We start from the raw sequence: 18,211 nt of genomic DNA, 5'->3' as shown, positions 1-18,211 counted from the left end.
AATTAATTAATATATGAATAATTACAAATGGGTTGTATAGTAAGTAATATGGTAATGAAACTTTTTTTTTCGACCTAAACTTTTTTGTTGCGGCTAACATTGCCAACTGCTGTGCCTACTTATAATAACTTACAAAATGGTTTGATGTTTTTTGGGCATGGTTTCTTTAAATTAAAAAAAAAAAAGTAAAACTTTGATGTCTAAATTATCTTGAGTGGGTGCCTAAATTTGCAAATATTCACATTACTGCTCACGTCTTTTTAAATAATTTTACTTAGAGTGACATATAATTACAAAATTTAAGATGGAGCTTGGGTAAGTCAACTGTTAGGCAAACATAGTTTGTAAATAATTAAAGTGATAGTAAATAGGTTTTTTCTTTTTTTTTTTTTGAGAAATTAGTAAATAAGAAATTGATTTTTTTTTACCACAGGTCACTTTTTAGAAATTTACTTAAACGTCAATACTTTCGTCATAAAATATTTTGAAAGTATTGTTTTGGAGTAAACTTTTACCATGCAAAACTTGAAAAAATATTTTTAATTAACTATAAATATTTCTATCCATTTAAAAATAGCGTCAAAACCACCTTAGTCTAGTCATTTATATATGGCTTTATGTGATGGTAGAGTTTTTAAATTATAGATTTCTCTTTACTTTTATGTTAAATATTAAATAAAATTACATGAACCAGTGATAAAAATGTTGATATGCTTATAAATTAACCTATAATACGCTTTACTTCATTGAAACAAATTCTATTAATTCGGAATCGAAAGGTTTAAAAAAAACAACGGAATCAAAAGGTTTTAAAAAAACAAACAAAATTCTATTGATTTTTTGCTGTTTTTTCTGATGGATTTATGCACAGGAATAGAAAAGGCTAAAAAGTTTTTTTCTTTTTGTTTTCTTTCTGTGTTTTTTGATACACCAAACAATTGGAGGACATGTTTCTGATGCCACGTAGGATTTAATAATTATTTTGTGGAAAAAAAAAAGAAAAAATCTACTATTTTTCATCTAACATTTATGTGATTTGTGATTCCCTATTGGCTTCAGTTTCACATTTAATATTTGGCTGTTCTTTTGGTTGTATATCTTAAATAATGCAATAAAATGCCAGCAGAAAGTCAACTGTTTTAAAATCCAAAATTACCTTCATAAGTTTGTTTTATTAAGATATATTTTTAGCTGTTTCCGGAAATAATATTGGACTCTTAATTTATAAATAAATAAGGGGGTTTGATAAATATATCGTTTCTTTTTCTTTTTACTTTTAATTTTTTGTTTTTAAAATAACCCATTCAATTTTATGAGGTCTTTAAAAAGGTTTTCAAAAACAGATTTCTATATTTTAAAATCTATTTTTTATTTTTTTCACATATTTTTCTCTAATAAATTTATTTTTCACTCTAAAATATTTTTGGGTCTGATTTTTTTCTCTTTGCAAAATTTATGTTTCTCTAATATTTTCATTGTTAGAATATTTTCCATTTTTTATCTCTTTGAAATTTTCATCTTTATATATTTTTATTTCTGTTTTTTCTCACATATCATTCTAATTTTTCTCTCTCTAAAATTTGGTCTTTTATATTTTCTTTTTTTTTTTTCTATTCTATTTTCTACATAGCAAATATATCTCAAACTTTTCTCTATCTAATTTTTTTATCTTTCAACTTTCGTTCACTATAATTTTTTTCAATAATTTATTTTTCTTTAACGAATATATCTCAATTTTTTTTGTCTAATTTTTTTTCTCAATATAATTTTTATTTCTTTTGTTATTTCTTTCTCTAAATATTTTTGGCTCTCAACTTTACTATTTTTTTCTAAAATTTTCTCTGTTTGTATTTAACTTTTCTCTCACAACATTTGCTCTCTACCTTTTTTTTTTCTAAATCTTTTTATCTATCTCTTAAAATTTACTATATCTTAATTTTCTCTTTAAAAGTGTTTGGGGAAGGGTATACTCGGGACACGTGGAAGACCCCTATTGGTGCCCCAAGATAACTCATGAATCACGCCCAGCTCGGAAGGCCGAGATGGCCGCCACCAACGCCGACAAATGCCAAGTGTGAGGGCCGAGGTGAGCCCGGCTCAGGTCCGACCCACCGGGGAGCCCGGTATGGGCCGACGCAACTGTCTGCGGCGTGATTATCGGGCGTAACCGTCGGTCCCGAGATTACCGAATGTAACGGTCGCTAGATTAGCGGGACCACCACCCATAAGTAGGGGACCTCACTCCCCGATCAGGTACGATGATTTCTGGCTTCGAACTAGACTTGGAATCCGACCTATACTAACTTGATCGTCGGAGTGCTCATCTTTTTGTGCAGGTCCGCCCAAGTGTTCAGGTCGGTCCGGAGGCCGGGTTCGAGCTACAACCAGGAACACACTGTTGTGCAAATCTTTGCATAAACAAAAAATTTTTTTTATCTCTCTAAATTTTTATTTTTCATGTTTATACATGAGGATGACAAAAATCTCCATAGGGTTGGGTATCGGCTCTAAGAACATCAAATGTATTTTCCACCATGCCTTGACCCCTTCCCCATTTCCATTTTTAAATAATAAATATTTCTCAACTCTTTTACTAAATTATGAATAAAATATTAAATATATTTTTAAAACTAATTATTTATACTAGTAAATAATATTTTTTCAATAAATAGATATAATTTTTTTTATTTTTTATTTTTAATTTTAAAGTCTAAAAATAATTAAAACTAATCAATAAATTGATAAATTTTCCTTCAAATCTTCTTCCTGCCTCGCGCCCCATCCCATTTCCATCTCTCTTTTACATTTTTCTCTTTATAGCGTATCTCTAGCGTATCTATCTACCTGTTTAATTTTTTAAAATTAGAAAACCATATATGTGTTCACTTATTGTTTTTTGTTTTTCAAAGTTGAATTCTTTAACAAAATCATGATTCTAAAGGACCATGGTAAATTCTAAAGAATTTAGAGGGAATGAGTTCAAACCATGATGGTCGCTCACTTAGAATTTAATATTCTACGAGTTTCAATCCCTTGACAATCAAATTTAGTAAAGTTAAGTGATTGTTATATGAGATTAGTTGAGGTGCACGTAAGTTCGTCAGACACTCACGTATATGAAAAAAAATAAGTCTAATCATGACTTTTAAAATTTTTATTGTGGTAAAACTAGTCAGAGAAAATAGAAATTTGAATTTTGAATAGAAGGGATAAATTTGAGGGAGGTAAAAGTCTTCCCATGAGAAAATATCACTCATTCAAAATAATGTTGAGAATGAAAATAATTATTTTTATTTAAATTAATAAATAATAAATAAAATTGGACATCAAAGAAATATATAGAGAGTAACCTAAGTTTGTTACCACACAAAACTAGAAAAAAAAAAGCTCAAAACTTGTCTTATTCAATCGTTCTCAAATTGTTGAGTCGAAGAATGAAAATAAAATTCTTTGTAATTTTCAAAAATTAACAATTCTTCTTGTCCTTACTATAATCTTTGACTCACACGTAAATGTAAATCCTCTCTCTCAAACTCACCACAAAAATGTAAAAGAAAAATGAAAAGAAAAAAAAAACAAGAGGTCAAACCATGCTGTATAACGTCGTTTTATGGTATTTGTAATGTATAAATTCATGTCACATACAGTTGGCCACTTATTAAAATTGTCGGTTTATATTCAAATATATTTGTTAAAACAATTTTCGATAAAATATAATGAGTATTTTTCAGAAGATAATTAAATCTGCAAATTGAATATTGTCTAATGGTTGGTGGACAGTATTTTTAATGTCTAATGCCATTTATCATGAAAAGGACAAGGAACAAATATTTTCTAACATCAATCTTTTCACATTATGATTTATAACCATATAAAAAAAATGAAATAACATATTATTTCACAAAAAATTAAAATGGCCCATATTATTGAAGAAATATAAAAAACATTTCGTGATTGATGGAATTGAAATATTAATAAGTAGGAAATATCTCTCAAATAAAATTTGTGATATATATTTTTTCTTTTACTAGATATTGTTATATATTAATAATACATCATATTTATTCTTTCTCTAGGTCGATCACCAGAAGAATCGTTATTTTCTGTCGAGGAATTAATTTCCAACAAAATTCAGTTGTGTTGATAAAAATAACTTAAGACCGAAATTCGTCTCCATAACTCACAACGATAAAGCAAATTCTATCGATAAAAGTGACTTCTACCAATAAAATTCACTTTTGTTACTAATTATGATGATAATGTCGTTGGCAACAGTGATTTTTTGCCAGTAAAATTAAAAATTAATTTTATCAATATAGACACTTTTGTAAAAGGCAGGATTTCCATGCATCAATTTTCTTGGTAAAAATTAATTCGGATGAAATTAGAGACACTTTTGGACGAATTTTTTTTCATCAAAAGAGACGTTTAATAAAATGTAATGTTTCAGCTTGGAGGTTTTTCCTCAACGCATTCATGAGAAATTATAGTTTAGCCGTAATTTTTCATTTCCCTTTCTATTTTATATGCAAGGATCTTAACTTTTGTGGACAAAAAATTCTTGACGAAAGTCATAAACTTTAACAAAAGTAATTTATGGCGACTTTTTACTGGATATTGTAATAAAGACTTATATATTAATAATACATCATATTTATTCTTTTTTTTTCCCAAGTCATCACTACAATAATTTTTATTTTTGCCGATGAATTAATTTCTGACTAAATTCAATTGTGTTAGCAAAAGTGACTTTTGGCGAAATTTTATCACCATTACTCACGACGAAATCAAAATTTGTCCGACAAAAGTAACTTCTGGAATAAAATTCATATTTTGTCAACGTAAATCATGTAGTTAGCAATAAAAGTTAATTATTGTCCACAGTTTTTTTTGGTTTGGAATACGATTTGACGTTGTTATTTTTGTTTAATAGTGACAAAAATTTGTATGGACAAAAATCAAATGATTTATTCTACAATTTTGATATTTAGAATATTTTACGAATAATTTTGATTAAGAATCGAACAATTATGTTTCGAAATTAGTCAAGGTATACCAAAATTTATTATTATTGTTGTAATTTTGAGTACACCAAATTAAAAGATGAGAATTTAAATCTCGTACACCAAAAACTTATTTAAACATTGGATATCACCATGCCTAAGTTATAAAGTAGCAAAAGAGATCAAATGAACAAAAATAACCATAATAAATAGGAATTGCGAAATGAGAATGACGGAAGTCTAAAAGAAGAAAAAATGACGGAAGTAATCCACCTTTAGAAGCCATTTACTATGAAGTCAAACAAAACATTTATATATATATATTTGAGACCCAGTCAAACTATATTAGCAGTATTATTTTTATCATAAAAAATAATATCTCACACTTCAATTAAAAAAGAAATTAAAGATGTTACTTCAGGATTATCCATGCGTACAAAACTATATGTATAATAATTAAAAATAATATTACCAGCCCATCAAGTGGCATCTCTGTATGCCTTCCATTGAGAGAGAGTCCGACAAATAAATTTTTAAAACTCAAATTACTATATAATATAACGATTAGAAACGTGGCAAATTTTAATCGGTAACTTTTTTTTTTTTTTTATGGAACTGTCTTTCATGTTATGAATGTAATCGTTGTAAGTCGATTTGTAATATTATAATACATAGTAATGATTAATGAACTAAGGAGAAAAAAATATATATAAATAGATATATATATCGAAATGAAGTCTAATTATTATTTCTTTTCATGCAATTAATAATGAAGGTTAAAGCAGACCAACGAGAAAAAAAAGGAAAAAGGAAAATACAATTAGGAAAAGCTACAACTAATTAATTAGTAGGCTAGAGGTTTTTAATACCGCGATAACTAAAAGTAGTTAGTTAAAGCGGAAAAATGGGAAAAGAAAAAGTAAATCATACGCACTGTTGAAAGGAGAGGGCAAAAAAAAAAAAAAACATGGAAGTAGAAATATTAGAAAAAATGAAGAAGAAAAAAGGTCCATAATTGGGCAATAAAATAGAAGTTAATTACGCAAAAAATAGAACTACTTGAAACAAGTTAAATTAATTGCAAACATAATAGTAATATTTTGAATTTAGAAATCTAGCAAAAAAACAAAACAAAAAATAAAACAGAAAAGGCCAAGACTCACTTATGGAGAAAATACTAAAATAGGATTGAAATATCTATCAATGTGTTGGTGATAGATGTCTATCATCAATAGAATGTATTGTATTAATATTAGAAGTTTGATAGGCTTATATTGTGGTAGATTATAATTTATAGTGTTGAGATATCTATATATGAATTCAATTTACTGTAAACCATCATTTTAAGCTTTTGGGTTCATTGATAATTTAATTATATTTAGATTGTATTAGAGTCATACTAAAATCTTGTGTTAGAAACTCCATATTGTTGTAACTCCTATATTACGTAAAATTAAAAAAATTGTCATATTTGTAAAATTAGAATTTGCTATATTTATAAATATGGCAATCACTATTGAAACTTTATGTAGAAATATTATAAAGTAGAAAATGCAATTGAATTATATCATAGGGTAGCCGTCACCTTTATAATCCATATGTTACATGGAAGTTAATTGGGCAATAAAATAGAAGTTAATTATGCAAAAATAGGACTACTTGAAACAAGTTAAATTAATTGCAAATGTAGTACTAATATTATGAATATGCAAATATAGCAGAATGAAAAAAGAGAAAGAAGGAAAATTAACAAGAGACTCACCCATACAAAAAGAGTAAAATAATCTTGAAGTATCTTTCCGTCAATAATAACAGAAATGTGTATCACTAATAGACTATATTAATAATAGACATTAGACCTACTTATATTACTGATAAACTATATTAGTGATAGATAAGATAATATAGTCTATAACTAATAAATTGATAGGTGTAAGTGAGCATTAGATTAATCTTTGACTGTTGAGAATGACGATGTAAATTGTGATCGCTTTGTGAAAAAAAAAATTATAAGTAGAGGATGCAATTTAATTAGAGTGTAGCCGTCACTTTTATAATCCATATGTTAATTGATGTATCATCTATTAATATATTCAGCCTTTTTTAAAAAAATTATTATTATTATTATTATTATGTTTTTGAAATTCAGAGGCATAAAAGTTTGATTTTAATAGAAAGTTAAGTGGGCGTTGAGTGACGTGCAGTCGTTCATTTAATCCCCTCATCTGCCTCCTTCATTGCCCTACTCCCTCCTCTTTATATCTCTCATCTTCTCCCTCCCCACGCAATTACCTCTCAAACTCCCTTCTCTCTCTCTCTCTCTCTCTCTCTCTCTCTCTCTCTCTCTCTCTCTCTCTCTCTCTCTCTCTCTCTCTCTCTCTATTGTCTGTCTTTTTTTTAGAGAAACTAAAAAAAAAAAAAGGAAAACATGCCCCCGATGTTGCCGGATTTCTCCAGCTCCGTTAAGCTCAAGTACGTGAAACTTGGTTACCAGTATCTGGTGAACCACATTCTAACTCTGACCTTGATTCCGGTGATGGTGGCCATCTCCGTGGAGGTTCTCCGGATGGGCCCCGGCGAGATTCTGAACCTCTGGAGATCTCTCCACCTGGATCTGGTCCAAATCCTGTGCTCCTCCTTCTTCATCATCTTCGTCGCCACCGTCTACTTCATGTCCAAGCCCCGAACCATCTTCCTCGTCGACTACGCCTGCTTCAAGCCCCCTGTCACCTGCCGCGTCCCCTTCTCCACTTTCATGGAGCACTCCCGCCTCATCCTCACCAACAACCCCAAGAGCGTCGAGTTCCAGATGCGGATTCTCGAGCGCTCCGGCCTCGGCGAGGAGACCTGTTTGCCCCCCGCCATTCATTACATTCCCCCCAATCCCACCATGGACGCCGCCAGAGCCGAGGCCGAGCTCGTCATTTTCTCCGCCATGGACGCCCTCTTCCTCAAGACCGGACTCAAGCCCAAGGACATCGATATTCTCATCGTCAATTGCAGCCTCTTCTCCCCCACGCCCTCTCTGTCCGCGATGGTCATCAATAAGTACAAGCTCCGGAGCAATATCAAGAGCTTTAATCTGTCCGGTATGGGGTGTAGCGCGGGGCTGATTTCTATCGATTTGGCTCGCGATTTGCTTCAGGTGCATCCCAATTCCAACGCTGTGGTTGTCAGTACGGAGATTATTACGCCCAATTATTACCAAGGCAACGAGAGAGCCATGCTTCTCCCCAACTGCCTTTTCCGTATGGGTGGGGCCGCGATTCTGCTCTCCAACCGTACCTCCGAACGACGCCGCGCCAAGTATCGGTTGGTTCACGTCGTCCGCACCCACAAAGGCGCGGACGACAAGGCGTTCCGGTGCGTGTTCGAGGAGCAGGACAAGGAGGGCAAAGTCGGGATTTCGCTCTCCAAAGATCTGATGGCCATAGCCGGAGAGGCTCTGAAATCCAACATCACCACCATCGGACCTCTGGTTCTGCCGGCGTCGGAGCAGTTGCTGTTCCTTCTGACGCTGATCGGCCGGAAAATCTTCAACCCGAAGTGGAAGCCGTACATTCCGGATTTCAAGCAGGCGTTCGAGCACTTCTGCATCCACGCCGGGGGGCGGGCGGTGATCGACGAGCTGCAGAAGAATCTGCAGCTGTCGACGGAGCACGTGGAGGCGTCGAGAATGACGCTGCACCGGTGGGGGAATACGTCGTCGTCTTCGCTGTGGTACGAATTGGCGTACATCGAAGCGAAGGGGAGGATGAAGAAAGGTGACAGGATTTGGCAAATAGCGTTCGGGAGTGGGTTCAAGTGTAACAGTGCCGTTTGGAAATGCAACAAAACAATCAAAACCCCAACGGATGGGCCGTGGGCCGATTGCATCGATAGGTATCCAGTTCACATTCCTGAAGTAGTCAAGCTCTAGAAATATTGCCGGAAATTAAAACACAAGGAAAAAAAAGAAAACATAAAAAAATAATAAACAAAAACAAAACCAAGGAATGTGGGTTTCAGTATAATCTGCAAATTTACTTCCTTGTGATGTATCTACCCATATGAAACTCTCATTTGTCTGTGGCTGCGACTGTGACATCATATATTTCCACTTGGTTTTTTTTTTCCTCTCTTTTTTTACATTTTTTTTCTCAATCCGAATGGATTTGCATAGATGGAATATTGTGTTTGTGTTAAGGTAAGATTCCATGTAAGGAACAGATATCTGCAGATTAATCCTGCGGTTTGGTTTGGGGTTTCACAAAACCAGAAATTTCAAAGCAGAAGAAAAAAAGAAGTATAAAATTGCTGGTTCTTGCTTTATATATATTGTCTGGATTTTGATTTTAATTTCCTCTCTGTTACAATTTAAAGCCCATTTTCGGTTATTTAATTATATGAATTCGTATATCTTTCGATTCATCCTTTAATTTCATTAATTGGTTTTTAGATTTTGTGATGAATTTCGAAACTTCCAAGTTCCAACCATTGAATAATTTAAAAACCAAAAAAGGAAGAAAAACTACTTTATACGAATTGTAACTACGAGTGATTTAAATTCTCTATGGTTCAACATTTAAAATTGAAGCCCATAATTTGACTTCTATCATTGAAAGCTAGCTATCATCTCCAATTTTGACTTTAATGTCATTTGATGTAAATTTTTAGCCTTTATGAAGAAGATTACGTTTACAGGTTGTGTGAGTTCTCCTTTTTATTGGTGTTTTCGTTTATTTATGGAAATATTTTTTTGAAATTGAATGCCAGTAAAGAACATATACATGAACTGCTATCATTATAGCAAAAGCATGAGGGCCACATAACATATGAGCTTTAGTTCAATACTAATTGGTGCTTATTTCCGAAGAAATTATGAATTCGAATCTCTCAGCCTCAATCTTATACCAAAATAAAAGTATGGAAGAGCAGAGTTTTCCATAACAAGTCTATTTGAAAGTATTTTTTAAATTTCTTTTTTCAATAATAAAACGTCATGAATATGGGGATTTGTGAGCATGTAAAAACAAAAAGAACCTTTTCAATCTCATGATGAAGCAACGGTTTAATAAAATTCATATGATGATTGGTTGATTGCAATCTTTCACTTATAGGGATGTGTCTAGTTTTTCAAGAAATTTGATTTTCGATCACTGAGGGTAAAAAAATCAAATCAACCCCACCCATCCCATCAAATTTATTATTATATTGATTAATCAACGACACACAAACATAACTTTAAAGTACAATTTATTTAAGAATCTATCTCAATCGCAAACTAAATTTAGTTTATCTTTAAAATATTATTAAAGATAACATAAAAGATGTCTTTACAAATATCATTTATAAGAAAAAAAGTAAAAAAAAAAAAAAAAACACCACTATTATACCCAAGGAAATAATATGCATGAACATAATTTAGTTAGGAAAATTTACGACTTATTTATATAAAATTAAAAACAAAAAGAAAAAGAAGACTCCTAGAAGTTAAATATGGGAATGCCCTTTTTTCTTTCTTTCATTGTGTCCATGTTAGTTTGCGGACCTCAAACTTTTCCACGATCAATAAATAACTGCAGATTTATATCTCAATCAAACGTGCAAGTTGGCTGCAAAACGTAGATATATATCCATAAAACAGACTAAATATTTAATGTAACGGCCAACTACACAAAAATAAGAGCATATCAGCACCACTTTATATTCATGGTCATGGCATGTCTTTTGAAAATTACACAATTAATTCATAACTTCTTCTTCCCAACTATATTTTTGGTGCCAAATTAAGGGTTATTACTCCTTCCATGTTTGTTTTCGGAAAATATAATAAAAAGGGTTATTTATTAAAAACAACAACTTTTAATTGCAAGTTTGTTTTACAAATAAACAGAAAATACATAATACTTATAAAACTTTAAAGCATAACATTTTTAGAAAATGTGAGCTAACTGGTCTGTAACTTTTTATTTTTTTATTTTTTTAAAAGTAGTTATAAATTTGTATTAAATGATTTCCATTAACAAATAGAAATAGAAATAAAAATGGTTACTTTAAAAGGGGATCAAATGTCGTTTTAAAAGTATAAAAGCTAATATGAAAAAAGTTGAAAGTGACAGTATCCATAGAGAGAAGAAACTCAAAGGCCTTGAATTACTACCGATCAACAATGTGAGTTATCGAGTCCTCAAACAACCTAGGTTGTACTTGAAGTTTCACATGGATCTCTTGCCTTGTTTGAGTGCTTTTCTGATAAGCCAGCCTTCACCAGGACATTTTGCATTATTTCTAAAGAAGATTTGATCGGTGTACCAAGAAAGGTGGTAGGAAAGTGTACAGTACCCCCATAACATTTAGGGATGGATTGTAGACCCATCGAAGCCAAACTTCTTAACACTTCTAACTGTTCACCCGCTCCCATAGAACAATATCGTGGCAATTTAGATTTAAGTGGTCAAATTGGATCCTTAAGAACCATTACTAGTAGTGCTAACCTATATTTGAATGAAAATGTTGTGTCATCCAACAAAGTTGTAGAAAAATGTGACTTGCACAAACAACTGACTCATTTTCAATAAAAAGAAATAGTCAAACCAACTCTCTTGGCTAACTATAATAGACGTTTTAAAAGTATATGACCCAAAATGAACTAAAGAAAATAGATCAAAATAGAGAGTTACTTGGGAATAATGTTGGTATAAATTAGTTAAACATAGCATCACTTGCACCTTTATTCACTGAGTTTGTGCTAAAAAGATCATAAACACTAACTTTCTACATTTTAGTATTGTCAATTGCAATTGAGCTAATTTTGGTGCATTTTGCTATAGCTTTGACGATGCTACAACATCAGATCCAGATTCAGAAAGCAGCAGAAAACGACAAACTGACAGTGAAAGGACTGCTCAATGGGATTTACCACACAATAACTCGAAGAAATATCTGGAATTTAGAGCTGGGGCCCACTTTATCTTTTGTGTTGTCCTAAAATTAAGGATAGGTATAAAAGTACCCTTTAAGGCAGCCTCCAGGACTTCCCCACTCCATTTTGGAATCATCCATCCCACTCTCCAAGAAAATCTCTCCAGTTGCTCGTGGAAGAAGAAGAAGAAGCCCAGAAATCTGCTGCTGAAACAGAGAACAAGAGGATTCTTCTCTTCATCTTTGAATCTCTTTGTTTTATTTTCATTCTAGTTTTTATTTGATTTTCTTGTATGGCTTTGCGTAACTAATCTAATTTGTGAGGGGGAGGTTGTTGTGAACCCTTGTGGCTGTAGACTTTGTTACTATTTTTAAATGATGAAGAACATTGAGTTGGAGTTGTTTTTTAAATTCATTTTCAATATGATTGATCACCATGTTGGAATGCCTTCTTGTTAACTTTTGGAAAATCGTAATAGGAAAATCGTAATAGAGTCCACTTGAGTTTAGCGTGCGGTGACTTAGGGATAAGCATCACCTAGCTTGGTCATGAAAACTGTGAATATATGCTGTTATTGTTTATCTATGAATGTTAACAGTAGAAAATCTGGGAAATCTGAGAAGATTCCATGTCTGTTTGGTCAATACTCTAGCTGATTATTGAAGTGTTTAACCATCAATCCATGTGGATACGATATCTTTTTATCACTTGCTACATCGATTGTGTACACTTGCACAAGGGGACAAAGATCGAACCCAACACATTTAATTTGGTTGGTGATCTCAAAACAGAAATATGAAAACAACATATTTAATAAAAAATAAAGTTTTATTTTCATGTCTTTAATGTATTATGATAGGTGTGTTTGTCAGTAGATTTGAAAATTGAATCTCAATTTAAAAAATTGTTCAACGTGTATAGTAATATACCTTGGTAGTAAGCAATACTAAATTTTTAGTTCTAATCTAAAATAATATTAATTAATTTATTAACCCATATCTTATAAATTTAGAATTATTATTTTCAATATGATAAATTATATTTTACATTTTTTAATTTTAATAAAAGTAAAATGTATTTATAATATAATTAGTATATTTATCGAAGTTTTTATCATTTTTTAATGTAATTCTACCTTTTAAGTTTAAATTCAAAAACTAAAAACGATGTAAAATATAAAAGAGTTATTTTAAAAATTTCGACTCTTTAGATTACAAAATATGGAATATATATTTTAACAAACAAACAGGATGCCTAATTTACTATTCATTTCCTATGATTAAAGCCCTCCTTTTATTATTTATCTTTATTATCTAAAATCTCAGGTTAACACTTAGTTCAACTATTAAAATATATATCTTCGATTAAAATGTTTGTATTCAAATTTCCACCCTACATTGTTGTATAGAAAAAAAAAATTTATCTAAAAACTCATGCATAAATAATAATTTTCAATTGTAACAATTGATTCGAGACTAAATTATAAAAAAAAAAATGTCATTGATTTATGTTAGGTGGTTTCAAGTCTATTCCAAAGTTTACACTGACAATTTCCGTTACGTTGAAACTTTTAAAATGTTTAAGGTAAAGTTGAAACAAATTATTGAGGACAAACTTAAACCAAATAAATTATACAAAATGACCCCTAACAATTAACATTAAATTATACAAAATGACCCGTAACAATTAACATGTGTGCAAGGTTTCAATTTAATTTTCACCTACTTTACCATCAATTTTTTAATTAGACATTTTAATGAAAATTATTAATTAATAGTTTAGAAAAATTAAACGATTGAGGCGAAAATTGAAATCAACCACATACATTAGGATAGCATGACTTATGTGGTAACTTAATCGGACAATCTATTTATCTAAAATATTTATAAATTTTTATTTTGTTATAAATAATTACAAGTACGACATTAGTTTTAAGAGCCTACAAATAATTACTTGAACTTTTTATTTTAGTTGAATAATTAAGGAGGACGTGGATTCTAACATTTAACATTTTGCTCGAAAATACTCATTTTTAGATTATGGTCAATTATTCTATTCTGTATGAAATTTGGGATGTGTTTTACCATTCAATTTCTTGTTTATATATAGTTATCTTTCCATTCTTCCAATTTATTTGTTAGAAATAATAAAGTGTTTTGGAAAATGGAAATATGTTATATATTTTTTTTAGATGTGAGCATTTATTTTATTTTTTATTTTGTCAAAATGCAATATTATTTTCCTTTTTCTTATTACAAGGGCCCATAATTAATGAGACCAATAAACCGTTGCAAAGACATAAAACTCCATTTGGTTTGGTTCGCATTGGGCCAATCTCTTGATCTTTGTTTAGTCTCTCTCGCAATCATAAATTAACACAACCAATACCATTTTCTTTTTCTCTAGAACAAATCTATCATAATTTCAACTTCTAATTTTAAAGAAAAGAAATAGATATCTTTATTATTAAACTATTTTTATATTGATAGATATCCATGATCCAACAACATATAAGACGAAAGATTAACCTAAATAAGTCTATTAATATAACACTAAGCAAGTAATTTCATTCACAAATTTTGATCTATTAATATCGATGGAAGAGACATGATATTTTAAAATTTTGAACTCAACACATCCTACTTTAATACTATGCTAAACTACTCATAAATCTAAAAATTTTAATTGATAGTTAAGATATATTAGCACATATTTGGGAGTGATTGTGACATATAGTTTAGAATTACTTTTAACTTAAGTCAAAATCACTTATATTTTAAAATAGAATGTTTGGCTAGGATTCCTAAGTGATTTTTGTAAATTCGAAATCACTTCAAGTGATTCCCGGTCAATTATCTGGGGATGATTCTCCAATTGAATTTTGAACAAAAAAATTAATAAAAAATTAGTTTTTATAATAGTTATTGTTTTAATTTTCAAAATTATCTTTCTAGTAACCCTATTTTAATTTTAAATCTTGAGAAATCTTTTTTCTTTTCTAAAATTTTTGTCTCTCTCTAACTTTATTTATCTCTAATTTTATTTATTGTCTAATTTTTTTCTAAAAACTTTTATAATCTCTCTAAATCTTTAGTTCCTATCCATTTTCTGAGTTTATTTTTATATCTAAAATGGTTGTCTCTTACTCTCTAAAATTTCTCTCCAAAATTTTCGTTTCTCCCCGACTTTTCTCTCTACAAGTTTTATCAAATTTTTTCTTTCACTTTAAATATTAATCATTGAAACTCAATTTTAATTATATAAAAATCACTTGAAAAGTGTGTAATAAAACGTTCAAATAATTATATAAGCATGACTTTCACAATATCAATTACCATTAAATCTTTTTTTTTTTTTTTGCTAAAATCACTCGTTCTAAAAGCATTCCTAAATAGGTGCTTATTCTCATTGTTAACCATTTTTTATTTATTAAGTATTATGGTCAAAATCTCACCTGTCATGTGGTCATACTCCATGAGGCCACGTAAGCCATGGGCTCTGTCTGATCATAAGTAAAGCACGAGGGATAAAGGCCGTGCAGTCGACCCATAGGCATATAACAGCTCGTCTTAAAACCTCGGATAGAGGATCCCAGACTGTAAGTCGACTGGTGGCGAAAAAATGATTCTACCGCCTGACGATCTTTACGGACTCTCTAATAACACTCTGGCTGACGATTTGACCTAGACACGGGAAGATACGTAGTCGAGTATCTTTCGCCCATAAAAGGAGAATGAAAACCCATATAACAAGGATACACTCACCTCTAGCACACAATTCTCTTGCTCTCCTATCCCTTTTCACTCTATTATTTCAAGCACTGACTATGGTCACATGTCGATCAAGTTGACAACTACCATAATATGAACTCAACAGTTTTATAAAAATTCTTACTCAATGTTTAATACTAGGTAAATAAAGAGATATTGTAAATCAAAAGTATTTAGAGGAAATGAGTTCAAACCCCATGACGACAGCCTACTTTAAGAATTAATTTTCTCTGTGTTTTCTTGAAATATCGTAGGATCAGACGGTTGTCTTGTGAGGTTAGTTGAAGTGCGTTCACATTGGTTTGGAATTAAAAAAAAAAGTGTGAACTAAGATGGGTACAATACTAGCTCATTGAATACAATGATACAAATCCAACAACCGCCTTTACAATTTGCTGCCATCGCTGGCGCTGGGGAAGCAAAATTAGCAGCTCAACACCATCTGACTTTCCTTGAAACTCATTATTAACACCATCCCTCCACACTCCTATGGCTATATAAGGTTACAATAAAGGCCTTTGTACCACAAAGGGCTAAAAATTGATGGCAAAGAGCTCCAAAAGTTTGGGCAGCACATCCCACCACCACGTTTAAAAATCGTTTTTGCATAAGGCATGATTTAATATAACACATGCATTCACGCCTACCCATTATAACATTATTATTCATCATGAGGAGTAGTTAATTTTAGTCCATTTTTGTGTAAGACGTATCTGGCCACAACCACCAATGCTGTGGCGCACGTACGAATAGGAAAGGAAATCGCTTGGGTTTTTAATGACTTGTCTTGCTGAACTCAGGCCACTGAATTTGCCCTTTATCTCAGCCTACTATATTTGCTTCATCAATTAATTATTCTATATTCAGTCCTTTGAGTTCTATACATCTTTTGGGTCACTGTAATATCAACAAATTTACCGTTTGATTCATCCTCATTTGGTGTTGTCAAAACAAACTCTCGGGGTCAAATATGAATAGATAACTCAAAATAATTCATTAACGGCCCATTTGATAACCATTTTAGTTTTTGGTTTTGGTTTTTTTTTGTTTTTAAAAAACAAAAATCATATATGTTTGATAACCATTTTTTGTTCTTATTTTTAAAAAACAAAAAACCAAAACATGTTGGCAACCATTTTTAGTTTTTTGTTTTTAAAAATTTAGAAAATTGAAAATACATATTAGAGATAGAAAATTTTATGTAAAGTAGAGATGGTGTAAGTGCGAGTGAGGATGCTCTCCTCCATTATCAGGCTCGTGAAAATTTTAGTCTCCGTCTCTACCTCGTTCTTGGGTTCGAGAGATGTTCTCGAGAAAAATTATCGGTTTTATAATTGTTTTTAATTATTTTTAGAATTTAAATATAAAAAACTGTAATAAATATATATTAATTATTTAAAAAATGGAATGGGGGATGGGGACGAGGTCGGGACATGTATTTTCTATTTTTGGGACCCAACCCTGCGGAAATCTTTGTCTTCCGCTAATGTAGAAACATGAAAATGTAAATAAACTTTTGGAAGATAAATTTTAGATAGATAAATAAAAATATTTAGAAAAAAAATAGGTTGAGAAAAGTTAAAGACAAAAAGAGAAAAATTTTGGAGAAAAATAAAGTCGATAAGAAAAGATATGTTAAAGAAAATAAAAGAAATTATAAAGAAAGAGAAAAATTACGGTGGAAACAAATTTAAAGATAAAAACAAGATTCAAAATATAATTTTTATATAAAATAAATAAAAACAAAGATAAATAAAAGTTACAGTGAAAGAAAATTGAACGAGAAAATAAAATATAATTTTTAGAAGAAAAAATAGATTACAGATAAACATAAAGTTATAAAATATGAAACTTTCGAGTGAAAAAAGTTACAAAAATATTAATATTTTAGAGGGAGAAATGAAATTGGTCTGTTAGAAAAAAAACAAAAATACAGAAAATGTTAGAGAAAGACAAATAACAATAAATATTCAAAATATGAAAATTTTAAAGAGAAAAAATATAGTTCGTAGGGAGAAATTTAGAAATAAAAAAAATTTAAAGTGAAAAATAAATTTTTAGAGATAAACATGAGAAAGAAAAGAAAAAGTTGAGTATTATAAAAAGAAATGAGATTTTGAAAAAAAAATTATTTTTGAAAACTACTTTTTTGTTTTTGAAATTTACGTAAAATTTCAAAATGGTTTTTGAAAAACAAAAAACAGAAAATTGAATTAGTTATAAACAATCCTGTTTTTGAAAAACTAAAAACCAGAAACTAAAAATCAAAATAGTTATGAAATGGATCCTAAAAGATCAAGATAAGTTGTTATTACACTGAAAAATATGTAATCGTCAGTTGAATGACTCGTGACATTGATATTTATTGAGTTGAGGTAGATATTAATACTCAAGACATATGGTATAAACACTTTAATTTATATATGTATATATATTTTTTTTCCACTGCAACATAAGAGTGTAATTTTTCATCGTCCAGACTTTAAGTTCGATTTAAATTATGTTATTATTGTTATGGTTTTTCGTTTATGTTA

General features: G+C 30.5%; 1 protein-coding gene across 1 annotated transcript; it reads left to right on the top strand.

Moving 5' to 3' along the window:
- The first annotated feature begins 7,304 nt into the window (after positions 1 to 7,304).
- KCS6 (3-ketoacyl-CoA synthase 6) lies at positions 7,305 to 9,314 on the top strand. Its single transcript, XM_088117747.1, has one exon. It carries the CDS (start codon positions 7,432 to 7,434, stop codon positions 8,920 to 8,922), a length of 1,491 nt encoding a protein of 496 aa, XP_087973873.1. The 5' UTR covers positions 7,305 to 7,431; the 3' UTR covers positions 8,923 to 9,314.
- The last annotated feature ends 8,897 nt before the right edge of the window (positions 9,315 to 18,211 follow it).

This window comes from Momordica charantia, assembly GCF_013281855.1.
Source record: "Momordica charantia cultivar OHB3-1 chromosome 9 unlocalized genomic scaffold, Mcharantia_2.0 BLBB01000009.1, whole genome shotgun sequence".
NCBI lineage: Eukaryota > Viridiplantae > Streptophyta > Magnoliopsida > Cucurbitales > Cucurbitaceae > Momordica > Momordica charantia.
This window is presented reverse-complemented; position numbering and strand designations above follow the sequence as displayed.